The sequence below is a fragment of the Pogoniulus pusillus genome, chromosome 36 (genome assembly GCF_015220805.1).
Source record: "Pogoniulus pusillus isolate bPogPus1 chromosome 36, bPogPus1.pri, whole genome shotgun sequence".
Lineage (NCBI taxonomy): Eukaryota > Metazoa > Chordata > Aves > Piciformes > Lybiidae > Pogoniulus > Pogoniulus pusillus.
The window spans coordinates 5,920,590-5,938,006 of record NC_087299.1 but is presented as its reverse complement, the minus strand read 5'-3'; the positions used below and the strand labels follow the sequence as shown (position 1 = coordinate 5,938,006).

The 17,417-nt window shown below is 46.3% G+C and overlaps 1 protein-coding gene across 2 annotated transcripts in view; it reads left to right on the top strand.

Annotated features, from left to right (window-relative positions):
* Window positions 1–17,417, top strand: part of PLCH2 (phospholipase C eta 2) — a 102,524-nt gene that overhangs the window by 70,006 nt on the left and 15,101 nt on the right. For both annotated transcript variants that reach the window (XM_064172365.1, XM_064172364.1), the window contains 12 exons: window positions 82–252; window positions 2,361–2,454; window positions 5,282–5,485; window positions 6,267–6,387; window positions 8,052–8,223; window positions 8,486–8,593; window positions 10,947–11,108; window positions 14,091–14,180; window positions 14,677–14,777; window positions 15,688–15,785; window positions 16,561–16,743; window positions 17,198–17,305. In XM_064172365.1, the coding sequence (XP_064028435.1) occupies window positions 82–252; window positions 2,361–2,454; window positions 5,282–5,485; window positions 6,267–6,387; window positions 8,052–8,223; window positions 8,486–8,593; window positions 10,947–11,108; window positions 14,091–14,180; window positions 14,677–14,777; window positions 15,688–15,785; window positions 16,561–16,743; window positions 17,198–17,305 (1,612 nt within the window). The remainder of the gene's footprint in view (window positions 1–81; window positions 253–2,360; window positions 2,455–5,281; window positions 5,486–6,266; window positions 6,388–8,051; window positions 8,224–8,485; window positions 8,594–10,946; window positions 11,109–14,090; window positions 14,181–14,676; window positions 14,778–15,687; window positions 15,786–16,560; window positions 16,744–17,197; window positions 17,306–17,417) is intronic.

Sequence of the window (17,417 nt, the reverse complement as noted above, 5' to 3'; positions counted from 1 at the left end):
ACAGAACAGCTCCAGCAGCTGCTTGGGCTGTGTGCTGGTGGGCACTTGGGTGTCTGAGTGCCCTCTCGCTGTGTGCTGCAGGAGGCTGACACAGATGACAACCAGGGCACCTTGGGCTTCGACGAGTTCTGCGCCTTCTACAAGATGATGTCCACGCGCAGAGACCTCTACCTGCTGATGCTCACCTACAGCAACCACAAAGACCACCTGGACACAGATGACCTGAGGCGCTTCCTGGAGATCGAGCAGAAGGTAGGGCCCAAGACAGGAGAAGGCTTCCAGGCTGTGTGCTCCTGGGCATGCAGCCCCTTGAACAGGGTGGAAACCTCTTGGTCATGCATGTGGGAAATAAACAGTTAGATGCCACTTGGTTTTCACCTTGTGGACCAGCATGACTGTTTCTGCAACCTTCTTGCTCTCACTACCTCTTTTTTGTTGGTTTGGGGTTTTTTTTGTGCTCTTAAGTATGGACTCACAGAAATATGCTGGTTGGCAAAGCCCCTTGGGATCACCAAGTCCAACCTACAACCTTACTCTACAAGATTCACCTTAAATCATATCATGGCACTAGGTGCCTCATCTAGGCTTGTCTTGAGCATCTCCAAGGATGGTGACTCCACCACCTCCCTGGGCAGCCCATTCCAATGCCAATCACTCTCTCTGGCAAGAACTTCTTCCTAACATCCAGCCTGAGTCTTCCCTGGCACAACTTGAGACTGTGTCCCCTTGTTCTGTTGCTGCTTGCCTGGCAGAAGAGCCCAACCCCACCTGGCTACAACCTCCCTTCAGGTAGTTGTAGAGAGCAATGAGGTCTGCCCTGAGCCTCCTCTTCTGCAGGCTGCACACCTCCAGCTCCCTCAGCTTCTCTTTACAGGGCTGTGCTCCAGGCCCCTCACCAGCTTTGTCACCTTACAATCTTTCATCTAGAGGCTTGGGGAAGATTCTGACATGAGGAAAACTAATGGGCCGGCAAGATGCAGTCAGTGCAAGGACAAATGTTTTCTCTTGTCTTTGCCTTTTCTCTCTCAGTCTCTTTTGAAGCTGTGTGTCTGTAGGTCGTGGATCTCCATCAGTTTCAAATGCTGATAAATGACTGAGCAGGCTGTCTCTCTGGCAGTCCTCTTTGCAGAGAAGTGGGGTTTGTTTCCATTCCATTGGCCAATTGATCCTCCAGATGGTGAGAGGGAAATGAACATGTGCCACAGGACATGAATCAGCTCTGCTCATCACTGATGTGGACAGCTCATGCCTGTGAGGCTTCTTTGCCTTGCCTGGTACCACCCATTCCCACACAGGGTGTGCAGGGCAAACAAGTGTTCATTCTGTCTGCTGCAAGCTGGACCAGAAAAACCTTCTGGTGCTCCAGGGCTTTATCCTCTAAACCCAGCAAACTTGCCTGTATGGGCAAATAAAGAGTTAAGGCTTTTTCCCATCCTCTTATTCTGCTTTGATCTATTAGGTTTTAAAGTACCCCTCAAAAAGGCATTGATCCTGTGGCAGATATGTTGGTGGCTTCATTACCCCCTCAGCAAGTTTCATCATGCCAAAACAGTCATTAACTTGGCAGTCCCCTCTGGAGTGGCATGAAAAGGATTTGCTGCACCATTCAGGACAGAAGTATTAATAGCAGAGCTGATAACTAGAGACTAAATCATCATTAAGGGGTAGAAATATGAACTGTTAGTGTTAAAAGGGAATTATGGAAGCATTGTTAAAAGGGAATTATGGAAACATTGCAGGTTTTCAAAAGCTTCTCAGGAATGGTCCTTCCTTAAGGAATGACACTTTTCCCAAGACAAATTATTTCCCTCTGTGCTCTTCCCTTTTTCAGCTGGGATTGCAAAGCCACCTCGGAGTTAGCAAATTACCTCCAGAAGCTTTCTGAGAGCATTTTGTCCTGATTCTCCTTTATCCTAGTAACAGCTAGAAACTGATTCCTCCCCCCTCTGTCTGCTGCATAAAGATGAGCCATTTTCTTGTTTTATTTTAAAGTAAAATCCCTTTGATAATGCAAACTGATCCTTTAATCCTACAGGAGGAGAAATCCCATTGGCCTGTGACAAAGCTTGTTCCGTTTGGATGCTCTCTGTGCCTCACAGCACTCGAACCAGAGCTGACCTACAAAGCAGAACTTCTGCTTTTATTGGCTGTCATCAGGCAGCTGCCAATAGGACAGAAACTTTTCACACACCAGTCTGGGTCTTATCTGACCTGACACTGATTGACAGAAGTGAGAATCTCGCTGGGGAGCTGCAAACCCTTAGCACCATTGTGGATTATCTGGGCAGTTGCTAAACTGTGCATGGAGTGAGGAGCAGCCATGGTCAAGAGTTAACTCTGCGTTTTTGCTGCCCCTGCAGATGACAAATGTAACCAAAGAGCACTGCCTGGAGATCATCAGCAAGTTTGAGCCATGCCTGGAGAACAAGAAGGAAGGAGCTCTGGGGATTGATGGTAAGCTGGCTGCTGGAGCTCTTGCAGGGAAGAGGCAGCTCTTGAAATGCTTATGATGCTGTTGCTTGCATAATATCTAGTGATAGAATTTTGTCATCATGTAAAGAATATGCTCTTCAGGAGGGGTTTTGTCATAGCTTTATTTTCTGAGGGACCTACAGAGAAACTGGAGTTCTTTGGAAGGTTTTCAAAGGTGTGTATCATGGTGAAGCAGCAGTGACTGAAGGTCAGCTGAAGCTGGCTGTGTCTTGATTTGTGCTGTTGGAAGCTACAGCAGGTTTCAGTTGTGTGGTTGCTGCAGGTATTTTTGGAAATCCTTTTTAGTTTTAGCAAGAGGAGTGACCTGACCCAGAGCAGACATGTGAAGTGGCATGAGAGATGAAATTTCTCCTGCAGCCTGTGCTCCTGACCTCTGCTGCTGAAGCCTTCACTCTGAATATAATGATGCTGTGCCATCATGATGGGAGCTGTTATTTTGAGGACTTTCCCCTAAATAGTAAAATGTTCTGACAGATCTTCTTGGCTCCAAGAGCTGAGTGCTTGGGCTCTGTGCAGAACCTCTAAGACCTTTTGGAACATCAGTCTTGTGCATTTCTGGGGGTGTGCTGTCCAAGTGACAAGTGGCAGAAGAGAAGTTCTGCTTGGTTTTCTGCACCAAGAACTGGGTTGTTCCTGGTATTAGTGTGTAAAGTGTTTTTATTTGGGAAGACAGGATGGCTGCTTAAGATGGATTCAGCTCTGCTCTACTTTCAAACTGAATCTTCAAGTGTATTTTTGAGCTTGCACTAATCCCAAGTGAGTGAAGCAGTTGACATATTCATGTTTTTATTTTCTGGTGCTTTATACTCAGTGGCAGTCACATAAATAATGAATAATCAGGTTCATTATCTTGCCTTCCTCATAGCTAGGCAGGTAAGACTGGGCTTTGCAAACAGCTGTGGCCTTTCATACCAGGCAGAGAAACTTGAGAGATACCTATAAAATTGCCTAAGAATGGATGATAGAACAGGTGAGAGTTTGTGGTCAGGATTAGAGATCAGTAGAGCACAGGTGACATTCAACTGTGTGTCTGCTGCAGAGCTCCTGGTCAGCAGGAAGGAGATGAGGTCATTTTGAAACAACTGGAGCAGGCTCTGCCCCTGATGGGAGACTCAAACCACTCCAGTGTCTTGCTGGAAGTGCAACAGAACAGAACACAACTGGTTTAGTGAAGGAGATTGCTGGAGTGTGCTGATGGTAACATCTGAGCAGAGGTGAGGGAGAAGCTGACCAGGGGCACACTGCTGGATTGGTGCTGACAAAGAAGGAAGAACTGCTTAGAAAACATGTAGTGATGCATCTGCACACACAGAGCAGCCAGCCTTTCCGTGTCTCTGGGTGGAGTTGAGGCTTTAGAGCCCTTTGTCCTCCAGGAAACAGATCAAGTGTTGCCCAGGGGGACTGAACTACACCAGCTATGGAAACTGAAGCTGTGCATTTATTCCTCAGAGCCATCCAGCCTGGACAAGAACATCCTGCCCACACTTGCAGGCACTTCAGCTGTAGTAAAGTACTAGTAGAGAGCTCTTTTCCCATTCATGTTCATTCATGAGACTGCATTGCTTTGTGTCCTCAGCTGTGGTGGCTTTTACCATGAGGCACCTTAGACTGACCTGTGACAATCTGCTTGTCTAGCTTAGTCTTGCAGTACCCCTCTGGGTACCACAATCAAACCCTTTCTGACTACCCTTTCCCGCAGTGTCTGAATGCTGGGGGGTCTGCAGTGTCTTCATTCCTATTCCTTCATCCTAGGGCTGATAGATCCAGTTATTGTGAGCTCATTCTAACTGGTTCCAGATTGTATTTTAACAAGGGCTTAAGGCAAACAATGGAGTTGTTTCAGGGGCTACCTCACCAGTGGTGTGTGGGATTAATGCTGTAGCAGCTGATTGGTTTCTAGTAAGAAGTAATGATTAATTTGCCAGGAGTGATTAGCTGTGTGTTTGCTGACATGCACTGCACCCTATCAATTTTTCATGGTGTCTGCTTCAAACTGTGCTGAGCTGCTAGAAGCTGTCTCTAGGCAGTACAAGACCATCTGTCTTCCAGCCCTTTTCACTGAAGAGCAAGGCCAGGATATGGCCAGAGATCTCTGGAAGCTTTTACACACCCTGCAGCTTCTCCCAGCAGAGCCTTTTCACAAAAAAGAGAAGCTGAAAATGGCAAGTTTGGATTAAACAGACATTTATTGCCTTTTTTAATGAGTATTTCTGGAGAGGCAAAAGAGGGAAATGCACAAAGCAACCAAAAGTATCCTGAAAGCAAGAACTGCAATTTCCTGAAAGCCAGAATTGCAATTGGTCATTGTGACAGCTGGGATGGAGTGATGCTATTTATTTGTTTGTTTATCTTACTTATGTGCCCATGAATGTGAGGGAGAATGCAGGGCTGCATTCCCAGGCTGGCTTTAGGAAGGCAACCAAAAACACCAAGCTGTGGTAGAATCACAGAATCAGGGTTGCAAGGGACCACTAGAATCATCCAGTTCCAGCCCCCTGCCATGGGCAGGGACATCTCACACTAGATCAGGCTGGCCACAGCCTCATCCAGCCTGGCCTTAAACACCTCCAGGAATGAGGCTTCCACCACCTCCCTGGGCAACCCCTTCTAGGCTCTCACCAGCCTCACGGTGAAGAACTTCTTCCTAACATCCAGTCTGAATCTCCCCTTTTCCAGCTTTGTTCCATTCCCCCCAGTCCTATCACTCCCTGGCAGCCTAAAACTTCCCTCCCCAGCTTTCTTGTGGCCCCCTTCAGACAGTGGTACTGACAGCCTTGTTCGTTCACAGGTTTCACCAACTACATGCGGAGTCCATCAGGAGACATTTTCAACCCAGAGCACTACCAAGTGAATCAGGACATGAGCTACCCTTTGAGTCACTATTTCATTACCTCTTCACATAATACCTACCTCATGGGAGATCAGCTGATGTCCCAGTCTCGAGTGGACATGTATGCATGGGTGCTACAGTCTGGCTGCCGCTGTGTGGAAGGTAAAGAGTGAAAAGGAGGTGTTGGTGGGCTCTGTACTTTAGGGCTTTTATGGTGGAATCCCTGCTATGTGTGAGAGGAAATCTGCTGTGTCTCTAAGGGAAGCAAGGTGCTGCTCTGGGAGATGCTAACAGCCTCTGAAGCCACTGGGAAGCCTTCCTGTGGAATCCCTCCTGATCTTTTAGCCCCTTTCTGAGGCTGTTCCACAATGAGCTTTAACATCCTGACCATCAAAGTGTTTTCACAGTCTTTGAGAAGGGTCAGCTTAGATTGTGGCCATGCCAATGGGTGCTTCAGAGGAGCAGAATATTTCATGAAATATGATTGTAAACAAGCATAAGGTTAGGCAAAATCCAAGGAGGCTGCAGGTGACTGAGTCTTGGCTTTGCTTGTGGTGTGAGCAGCTCGGCCAAGATTCTCTGCTTTCCTTTTCAGGTTCAGCAGTAGCATAATGGAAGTGATGCTGTGCTGTGTCCTCTCTTCCTGTCATAATGCTCCTCAGCCTTTGTTAAATGAGATCTGTTTTGCTTGGGGCTTTCTCAAACAATGGGGACAATCATTTGTACTCAGCAGGATGTCAAAGCCAGGAAGGTTCTCCAGTGGAAGAACCTTCAGCACAGTGAGGAGGCAGATACAGATGGAGGGTGGGAATGAGCCTCTGCCTTGCTGTGTTGGGTGCATGCCTGCCTGGGTGGCTAAAGGGAACTGTGGGGACTCATCTCACCACAGAAAGTGGCCTCAGATGTCACTTGCCTGATGGGTGTCCTCCTTTCCATTCTACAGTTGACTGCTGGGATGGGCCGGATGGGGAACCAATTGTCCACCATGGATACACTCTGACTTCCAAAATTCTCTTCAAGGATGTGATTGAAACTATCAACAAATATGCCTTTATCAAGAATGAGTATGTATGCAGTCTTGGGGCTATCCACTGGAGTGCCCCCTGGCACCCTTGTGAAGGCAGCTTGTGAAAGTCTGACCTGTTCCTACATCTGCCAGACAGAATTCCAAGTGGTTTTCCTTGGGGATAGAGCCTTCAGCAAGCAGTAACAAGGCAAAGCTGCTGCCTGAGTAGGTGCAGGATTCTCCACGTAGTTGTGGGGCTGCCTTTATCCCACTTGTAGAAGCCCAGAGGGTTAACATGTTTGGACAGTGGATGACTGACAGCTTAACCACTGGTCTCTCTCTCTGTGTATTCCAGGGATGGAAAGGGAGAGGAGAGGGTAGGAAGCAAGGCAGGCAGCAAAGGAATACAAAGCCACAGGCAGTTCAAGGGAAATAAGTTCTCTTCCCTACCTGTGCAGTGCTCAGGAAGTCAGAGAATTACACAATGGGAATGTTTGTTGTGTCTTGACAGTCCTGTCCTCCTCCCAGGAGTCAAAACGTGGGGGTCAGCCTACTTTTGTAATTAAGATAAACTCATTTATCTTTGTAAGAATGTTCCAGAAGATTCTCCAAAGCAGTCCATCTGCTTTCATTAATGAAACTAAACTTGCTCTGGAATTTCATCCCAGATAAACTGGTTGTCAGCCTGAAGTTTCTGGAGTTTGCCCGAAGCCATAGTAGATAAAGGAAAGGCAAGCTGGCCAGCAGGATGCATGGCCACACTCTGGAAAGAAAGCCTTCTGGTTCTTAAAAGCTTTACAGAGCTCACTGGGACTGTGCTACAACTTCTTATTTGTTGTGGGGTTGTTTTGGTAGGTGCTGATGCCCAGAGTCAGAGTTTGGTACTGAACAAAACATCTTTCAGGCGTATAAGTGTTTTCCTTCCCAGGCCAGGCTGCAGGCATAGCTGTTAGTGGCCTGCAAACCCAGCTAGGGAGCTAGCTCCAGGCAAAGCTGGGAATTTAACTACAGTCAGCAACTGAGAAAGCTTTGTCCTGCAGGCATTGTCTGGCTGAAAGCCTCGTTTTTCCTGATGAGAAGCTAATGAGGGCCAGATGTTAGCACAGAGATCTTTTTGTTCATAATTAGTTTAAAATTAATGAATCCCCCTTACTTCAGCCCTCCCAAACTGCCCTGTGTACTGGCTTCTGTGCTCACCCTACAAATGCATCAGCTCTGAACAGAAATCTGTCTTCAGGGTGCTTTGGGATGGTACCAGCCCCTCACTGATTAATAACTTAAGCTTAAACAACAGGTTTATCACTTGGGTGTTAGAAGTGGGAAGGTAAAGACCCTGTGCAGTCTTTTCAGTCCTTGGAGTTTTTGAGAGCCCAGAAGGGCAGAAGCACCGATGAGAAATGAGAGTTTGATGGTCCTGGCTACTTGGTTTTCCTTATGGCTGGCTTGTGGAATCTCTTTGTCAGGAAGTGCAGGTCAGGACGGGATAGTGTAGGAGAAAATTGGGAAAGAATGCCTCATACTAGATTGCAGAATTTGGTTATCCTGTGTCTGTCAAAAACTCGAGCCTTCAGTCTGGAGTGAGTAGTGGGGAATCAGTCCTGGGCCCTGACAGAATTCTCTCAGCCCTGTGGATGTCACTGTGACAGGAACAGCTCAGGCAATGATAACCCCTATCCTCTGAGTGCACTACAAGCTGATGAGCCTTGCTTTTGGCTCCTCCAGGTACCCTGTTATCTTGTCAATTGAGAACCACTGCAGTGTGGTTCAGCAGAAGAAGATGGCTCAGTATCTTACAGAAATCCTGGGAGATAAACTGGATCTGACTTCTGTGCACTATGATGATTCTACCAAGCTCCCTTCCCCAGCAAGTCTTAAAGGAAAGATACTGGTTAAGGTAAAAGCCTGCTTGGTTTGTTCCATCCCTCTCTTAGTTTGTGATGGTTCTGATTTCTGCCCAGTTGGCACTTAGAGCCTGTCTGAAATCCCTTTACAAGAAGCAGTCTTTAAGAACCTGATACTTAAGGATCTGAACAGATGCAGGTTCAGTCAGTAGGAATCTTCCTGCATGCTTGGAATCCTTTTATTTAGTTAGCTTTGCCATGTGTGCTAGCAAGAGCAGGCTGCTAACTTCCCTCTGTAATCATTTCACCTTCCAGGGGAAGAAACTTCCAGCCACCATCAGTGATGATGCTGAGGAAGGGGAAGTTTCTGATGAGGACAGTGCTGATGAGATTGATGATGACTGTAAAATAATGAATGGAGATGTAAGTTAAATGAGCATTTGGCTGTAAGTGTCTGTTAAGTTTTCCCATCCCAGTGAGAATAATCCACCTCTAGAAGATGGATGTGGCCCAAGCCTTGGGATTCATCACAAGCCTTTTAGGTACTAAACCTTCCCAGGGAGAGATCTGACAGAAGTGCATGCCAGGCCAGCAACAGTTTTAGTGGTTATGCTTCCAGTTTGGAATATTTTGCCTTTTAATTTTCTGTCTCCTGATTCTTTATTGCATCAGAGATTTCTTTCCCTCGAGCATCTCTTAGGTTTGAGTGCTGGGTTTAGTTGTTTTTTACAGCCAAGAGCTGTTAAAAAGGGAACTATCTTAATCCTGCTTCATTCTGAAATCCCTTACCTCTATATCTGGTTTAGAAGTTAATTTTTTTTGTCACTTTAATCTTCTGGCAAGTGGCATTTTGTCTTAGGGAAACTATAAAATACACAGCAAACCCAGTTAAAAACATAAACTGGATTGCCTTGGAGAGAGAGATTCCATTTTCAGTCCCTTTTCCCTCAGGCTGTTTCTTCATTTTGCATTATGGATTTTGATTCTTTTTAATCTAAAACTAAATGAGAAACTTCTTACTGAATAAATCTACCATAGGGAGAAATAATATGTTTAGTTTTTTCTTGATGACTGTGTTTTAGCATAGCATTTGGCAATATTTTAGAGCTGAAGATCTGGAATGGTTTCATTCTTCATGATTTGTGTTTCTTGTTGCATGAGGCAGCTTTTCAGAGTGGAAGGTATTGTGGAGCCAGTGATGCTGCAGTTCGGTCCTGCTGGCTTTCCACCACCTGGGTAGGATCATAGAATCAGGCAGGGTTGGAAGGATCATCTAGGTCCAACCCCCCTGCCATGGGCAGGGATGCTCTACCCCTGATCAGTCTGGCCACAGCCTCATCCAGCCTAGCCTGAACCACCTCCCTGGCCAATCCATTCCAGGCTCTCTCTCCTCATGCTGAGGAACTTCCTCCTCATATCCAGTCTGAATCTTCCCACCTCCAGCTTTGCTCCATCCCCCCTAGTCCTGTCACTACCTGGCAAGTATCAGGTGATATCAAGCCCTGACCTTCTTGAACAGGGAGAAAATGAGTTGAAAGCCAAAGCAGAACTGTTGTCAGGCCTCTCATGGATGTGGTTCGTAGATTGGGTTGGGTTGAAAGGGACATTAAAGCTCATCCAGTTCCAACTCCCTGTGCCATGGACAGGGACACTTCTCAGTGTCACATCCAGCCTGGCCTTGACCACATCCAGGGAGGGGGCATCCACAACCCCCTTGGGCATCTACACCTGCCACTAGCCCAGGCTGCTCAAGGTCTCATCCAGCCCAGCCTTGAACACCTCCAGGGACGCTGTGATTCTGTGATCCACAACCTCCTGGGCAACCTGTTTCAGTGCCTCCCCCTCCTCACTGTCAAGAATTTCTTCCTAATCTATAGTCTAAACCTCCCCTCCTGAAGCTTCAATCCATTGCCCCTGGTCCTGTCACTGCCACCCCTGGTCAGAAGTCCCTGCCCTTAGCCCACACTTGTGCTATTTATAAAGAGGTGTCAGATAAGGTTTATTTTTCTTTCCTGAAATGAAAAGAGAAGTTGATGTCAGTAAGGGAAGTGTCACCTTCCATAACTAAGTTGAGCAGTAACATGTTCTGCCTAGGTGCATTAGTCTGAGTGAAAGCACAGCAGCAGGCACTGCTTTGCTGACCTCCCTCTCTTTGTTGCTAATGGTTTGGTTTGCTGTGAAGTTTCCTCATGCTTTAAACCCAGATTTCCTCTGCCTGGTTTGCTTTCCAAGCCAGAGTTTGAAGAGGTCAGATAAATCATAGCTTGTTTCATGAGAGATTTAACTGGGAATTAGGAAGAACTTGACAGTGAGGGTGGTGAAACCCTGGAACAAGTTGCCGAGGGAGGTTGTAGATGCTCCTTCCCTGGAGGTGTTCAAGGCCAGGTTGGATGAGACCTGTTCTAGTGGGAGGTGTCCCTGCCTATGGTGGAGGGTTGGGACTTTGAGGTCTCTTCCAACCTAAACCATTCTATGATGAATTCTTAAGGCCTACTAAAAAACCACAATCTGTCACCTCTTAAAAGACCTGGGATTGGGAGTCTGTGCCTCATGGATGAAAAAGGAAACTCTGAAGTTCCACTTTTATTTTCCTTACTTCATCCCCTTGCCCTAAATCTGATCCTGAGCCACAATGGCTTCATACTGTGAAAATTAAGAACTTCATCTCCTTTTCTCCCTGACCTACAACATTTCAGTCTGCATTCATCCTGACTTGGGTTGCTAAGAGTTGTTTTTTCCATCTTTACCTACTTTAATGATTCTGTTTTGTTTGTAGGCCTCTAGTAACAGGAAGAGAGTGGAGAATATAGCAAAGAAGAAACTTGACTCACTGATAAAAGAATCCAAAATCCGTGACTGTGAAGACCCAAACAATTTTACAGTTGCCACTCTGCCATCCTCAGGAAAGGCTGCTGGTCTCAAAGCAGACAGTAAGAAGGTGAACGTGATTCATTGTACTTCACTTACCCCTAGACCTGATTGCTGTTTTGTTTACTTCTGCAGCTACATAGTGCTACTGGTCTACATTGCTGCTGTTTCTTTTGAAGGTTGATGTCTGAAGCTGGGCTTTCAAATCTCTTGTGAAACTCCTCAGTAAAGATAATTCAGTTTACCTGAGGTTTCTGCAGCTGCCATAGTCCTGAGCTGCAGAATGCTCAGTACTTCCCTGAGAGCAAGGCAGTGTGAGTCACAGGATGAGTTCTCTGGAGTCTATTTGCCATTGGGTTACCATCTTCAGTCTGACTTAACTGGGACAATGCAACTGAAGAATAACCAGGGACCCAAAACTTCCACCTGGGATGTGGGAAACCCAAATTCATGCCCCCAGTCAGACTTGGATTAAACTGGGATTTTGAAGCCATGTTTTCCATTCTTGCCTGACTATTCTTCATCTGGCTTTTTTCATCTGCAAGAGAAGTTGTTCCTTTCTGTAATGCTTTATGTAATACTTTGCCCTGCCAGCTCATTGGCACCTTGTGTTAGCAGGTAAAAGTTGTGTGCAAGGGAAGACTTCTTACTGCATTGTATCCACCTAGAACAAGCTGCTTTTTAACTTGCTGATAAAGCTGGCTACAATTAAGAGCTCATTATGCTTCACACTTGATGCAGAGGGTGCTGGTGCAGATGGGCAGTGAGCTCTGGCAGCCCTGCCACATGCCAGCTAAGAGAGAATCATAGAATCAGTCAGGGTTGGAAGGGACCACAAGGATCACCCAATTCCTGCCCCTCTGCCTTGGGCAGGGATGCCTCACATGACATCAGGCTGTCCACAGCCTCATTGAGCCTGGCCTTAAACACCTCCAGGGATGAGGCTTCTACCACCTCCCTGGGCAACTCATTCCAGGCTCTCACCACCCTCATGCTGAATAACTTCTTCCTAACATCCAGCCTGCATCTACTCATTTCTAGCTTTGTTCCATTCCCCCCAGTCCTGTCACTCCCTGACAGCCTAAAAAGTCCCTCCCCAGCTTTCTTGTGGCCCTCTTAAGATGCTGAAAGGCCACAATAAGTTCACCGGGGAGCTGCCTTCTCTCCAGATTGATACCTTCCACCTCCTCCTGCAAAGTCCAACACCTTTCTCCAGTGACTGCAGCAAAGGAGGTGTTTAGCATTTCTATGGGGGGTGTTTTATTAGCCTGCTGAATAAAACACCCACTATTGACTGCAGATTCAGAGCTGAGCTCCTCCAGTTAATGATGATGCCAGGTGAATATCCCTGTCAGATACACAAAGCTTTTTCTCCTGGCTCACACAGCAATTGGAGCATGAAATGTACACATGAAATGACTTTTCAACAGGAAGATATTTTTTTCTGGGTTACAAAAAGTGCTTACTAAAGTTGGGCTTTTTCCCCCTCCTCAGTTCTTGATGTTCTATGCATTTATATTAGTATTTTAATTCTATATTAATGCTTATTTATAAAACTGCACTCTCTTCATGGTTCAGGGATGGATTAAAAGTAGGTGAGAACTGAAAACCAGCTTCTCCAAACTCTCTGTGGCATGACTGGATGTGAGGAAGAAGTTGTTCAGCATGAGAGTGGTGAGAGCCTGGAAAGGGTTACCCAGCGAGGCAGTTGAGGCCTTGTCCCTGGAGGTGTTTAAGGCCAGGCTGGCTGAGGCTGTGTGCAGCCTGCTCTAGGGTAGGGTGTCCCTGGGCATGGCAGGGGGGTTGGAACTGGCTGATCTTTGTGGTCCCTTCCAACCCTGACTGATTCTATGATGTGTGTGCTTTTAAGGCTCACGATTTAATGACAGTTACCCTTGTAAGAGCCAGTAAGGCTTTGGGAGTCATAGAATCAACCAGGTTGGAAGAGGCCTCCAAGATCATCCAGTCCAAGCTAGCACCCAGCCCTATCCAGTCAACCAGACCATGGCACTGAGTGCCTCATGCAGTCTTCTCTTGAACTCCTCCAGGGCTGGCAACTCCACCACCTCCCTGGGCAGCCCATTCCAATGCCAATCACTCTCTCTGCCAACAACTTCCTCCTAACATCCAGCCTAGACCTCCCCTGGCACAGCTTGAGGCTGTGTCCCCTTGTTCTGTTCGCTGCTTGCCTGGGAGAAGAGCCCAACCCCTCCTGACTACAGCCTCCCTTCAGGTAGTTGTAGAGAGCAATGACCTCTGCCTTGAGCCTCCTCTTCTGCAGGCTGCACACCCCCAGCTCCCTCAGCCTCTCCTCATAGGGTTTGTGTTCCAGGCCCTTCACCAGCATTGCTGCCCTTCTCTGGACATGTTCCAGCACCTCAACATCTCTCTTGAATTGAGGGGCCCAGAACTGGACACAGCACTCAAGGTGTGGCCTGAGTAGTGTTGAGTACAGGGGAAGAATAACCTCCCTCGTCCTACTGGCCACAGTGTTCCTGATACAGGCCAGGATGCCATTGGCTCTCTTGGCCACCTGGGCACACTGCTGGTCCAGTCCATGGGTGATGACCCAGTCATCAGTCTAATGATGGGTTCTGGGTCTGAGCACAGACCTGGAAAACAGTCTGTGTTTTCTTAGTCTAGGGAGCAATGAAACTGTGGGGTCACATCCAAAACCAGTTGCACCAATGGACACTTCCAGCATTACAGCATTTTTATCCCTGTCTTGCTGTGGAGTATCCTAGCAAAACTCTGTGAGTGACAGAAATAAGTCCTCTTCAGGTATCATTTTAAAATGGTTTGGGTTGGAAGGGACCTCCAAAGCTCATCCAGTCCACCTCCCCTGCAGTCAGCAGGGACATCCTGCACTAGATCAGGGCTGCTTAGAGCCTCGTGGAGACTCAACCTTGGACATCTTCAGGGATGGGTCCTCAGCCACCTTCCTCTCTGTATTTTTCAGGGTGGGTTCCTTGCTTCCCAAACTCTTTCTGATGACATTTACACGTGCTGTCTGTTGGTCTGCTCCATTATTCTTTCTGTTTGGTTGCTTTAGAGTAAGGCTGAGGATGATGTGGAGTCTGGGGAGGAATTCAGCAGCAAAAGGCCCAGCCGGTCACTCATGGGCAGCTTTTCCAAGCGCAAGGTGAGCTGCTCTGGAGAGCATTTCTGCACTGAATATTGTTTCCTTGGGTGGACTTTCCTCTTGGCATACAGTGGTGGAGAGGAATATCATAATTGAATTGTCTGCAGAGGTTTGTTATCAGGCATGTTGGCTGCACAGACAAGCTGGGTAACTGGTTACAACTGTACATAGTAACAGATAGCTTCCATATACATCAAGGTCTGAAGGCATCCAAGATCTAATCTGAGAGAAGAAAAAAAACCAAACCATAACAATTAATTTGCACCTTTCAGCTGAGGATTTGTGATTCCTTGACAAAAAGGTCTGAGCCTTTCTATAAAACCTGAGCCTTCCCCCTGTGCCTGCCTGTCATTCTGCAGCACCGACTCATCCAAGAGCTGTCACTGCCCATTTCTGTGAGTGACACTGGCATAACAAACCAGAAATGCATCCAGCTGCTCCAGCTGCCTCCCTCAGCCACTGATGATCTTCTGGTTTTTATTTCCTTGTGGCACAGAAAAAAGGAAGCAAATTGAAAAAGGCAACAAGTCTGGAAGAGGGTGAAGATGATTCAGATTCTCAAGGAAATGTAGCCAGGAGCTCTGTACATTACAGCAGGTTTGTTAACAGCCCTGTTCCTAAAAAAGGTCCTTACATAAATGTACCTCCTCAGTAGATATGCTCCAGGTCTAGAAGTTGTTTAAAGGCTGCAGGCATCTGACAAGAGCCTGGGATAAAATTAGAACTGAGGTCTGCCATGGTATCATCAGAAGGATCTCTTTGTGCCACTGAGACTAATTAACAAAGCACAGTGGACTTTGCTTGTGCTTTCAGCTCTTTCCATCCCACCCAGCTGACAGATTGGCTGGTGGCCCAGTGAATCCATTCAGGTGGATCTGCAGTGGATCAGGTCCCCAGCTGATTGTTTTTGCATAGTTTTCTTCTTTCCCAAATGAAGTTGCAGCAACATCCAGGTGATTGTTCAGGTTTTTTGTTTTGAAATTGTCTCTTCAAACATCCTGACATCAAAGATCCTTTGCAGAATGGTTGCCCAAGCTTCAGGCTTCAAAAGTAAGAAATGAGGTCAAGGAGCTCTCTAGAACACTTTAGAGCTTTCCTTGAGAGGTTGGTAGATAAGGCTGTGAGTGATAACCTGAAGCAAATGTGGAGGATCAGAGCATTACTTTCTTACTGCTTCTCTGGGATTCAAAAGTTGGGCTTGAATAGTGAATACAGATGTGAAGAGATATTCCACCCTGTGGTCAAGGCAATTTGAGAGTCCTTCCCACCAGGTCTTATTAGGTGAATACTTATGGCTGCAATTAACATGCAAGAACAGAACTTGTTCTCCATGTTGGTTCCACAGCTTCTCTGCTCTGACAATGCAGCTCTGTGTGGTATAAAACCCTGAAGTACCTCCTTGGTGGAACAAAACCTTTGTCCATTTCTTTACTCTGATTAATTTCCTATAGTTAATAAGTCCTTTTCTTCTTTCCTCTTTAAAAACCAATTTGTTGTATCTTTCTAGGATAAACCGACAGAAGAAGACAATGAAGCTGTCCAGAGCACTCTCTGACCTGGTGAAATATACCAAGTCTGTTGGCATCCAGGATGTTGAAACTGAAAGTAGGTCAGACTAGAACGCTGAAAATAATTGCAGTACAAAGAAATGCAAAGATTTCTGTTCTTGCATATATCTGCTTATCAAAAGCTGCATTTCTGCTTCCTTCTCCCTCACCCTGATAAGATTGTAAGAGAGAGGAGAGGAGCTGAGCACAGCTTGTCTGTGTGCAGCTTTTTGAGTACATTTTGTATCCACAAAGTGAGCCTGGAGTAGTGGCAGAGCTTCCATAAAGGGAAACAAGATGCTGCAGGTAGCAAGCAGTACACAATGTGGTCTTTGCCAGCTTGTGTAAGAGCTGCTGCACACCACCTAACTCACTCCTCTGTCCTTTCCCAGCAATTATGCTCTTGGGCAGAATGGTCTGAAGAACATTTCAAGCTTTAAGTTTAGCTTTTTAAGTCCAATCTGAAACGAAATCATTAGAATGTTTCAGTCCTCTCTTGAAGTTTTCTGCATCTTCTTTTGATGGGAATGGAAATGTCAGGAAGGGAGACTTGCTTGCCAGGAAATGTACTTTCTTTGTACAAATGAAGGGAAAACACCTTGGAGAATTATTGTTTAACTCTTTGATGGAGATTCAGATCATTCATGATACTTCCATGTTCCCCAATGAGCACTGTGGTTTTGCTGCCACAGAAGGAGAGCGTGGCTCTGTCTGAGTGGGATGCATTCAAATGATGCTCGATAGTGATGAAGAACCAGGGCTATGGGGTTTTAGATGCTTTATCTAGATAAGAGAGAAATAAGGAGATTTATCTTCTCCTCTCTTTGTTACAGTCTCTTCCAGCTGGCAAGTTTCATCTTTCAGTGAAACAAAAGCCCACCAGATCCTGCAGCAGAAGCCAGCTCAGTATCTGCGTTTCAACCAGCATCAGCTGTCCCGCATCTACCCATCCTCTTACCGTGTCGACTCCAGCAACTACAACCCCCAGCCCTTCTGGAATGCTGGCTGCCAGCTTGGTGAGAAAAAGAAAACCTGTTTGGCTTTGCTGGACTTTTGGAGGGATGTTTCAATAGGAGCTCTGGAATCATTCCTTAAAATACTCTGAGTTTTCTGCTCACCTGACTGCACTAACAGTTGTATCCTTGGTGTTGCTATGCTGTTACTTAGATTACCTTCAAGAGGTGTTTTACATGCAGCTAGTTGTCTGATAAATGGAAATAAATTAACTTCTCAAATGCAAGAGGCCTCCTTTGGAGACCTTCTCTCTCTGAAGATGTGATGTATGTTATATAAAGAGAACTCTTCTTCATAGATCTGGAGGGTTTTTCATCCAAGAAACCAAATGTATTTAGGTGTCCTTCCTTTGACTGGGTCCTATACACCAGAATATTATGTGTCCTTACTTTAACTGGCTCCAGAATGTTGTTAAGCTGCTCAGGAAGTGAGATCACCTTTTGTATTTTTAAACAGTTGCACTAAACTACCAGTCTGAAGGGAGAATGCTGCAGCTGAACCGGGCCAAATTTAGTGCCAATGGGAATTGTGGCTATGTCCTCAAACCAAACTGCATGTGTCAAGGTAAGAAAAATGAGCAGAACAAGTGGATCACTTCTTGCCTGGGAAGAGTGGCTTGTGGATCCTTGTTAACAGCTGGTTGACAAATGCATTTCTGATGCTAAAGCAAATCAGT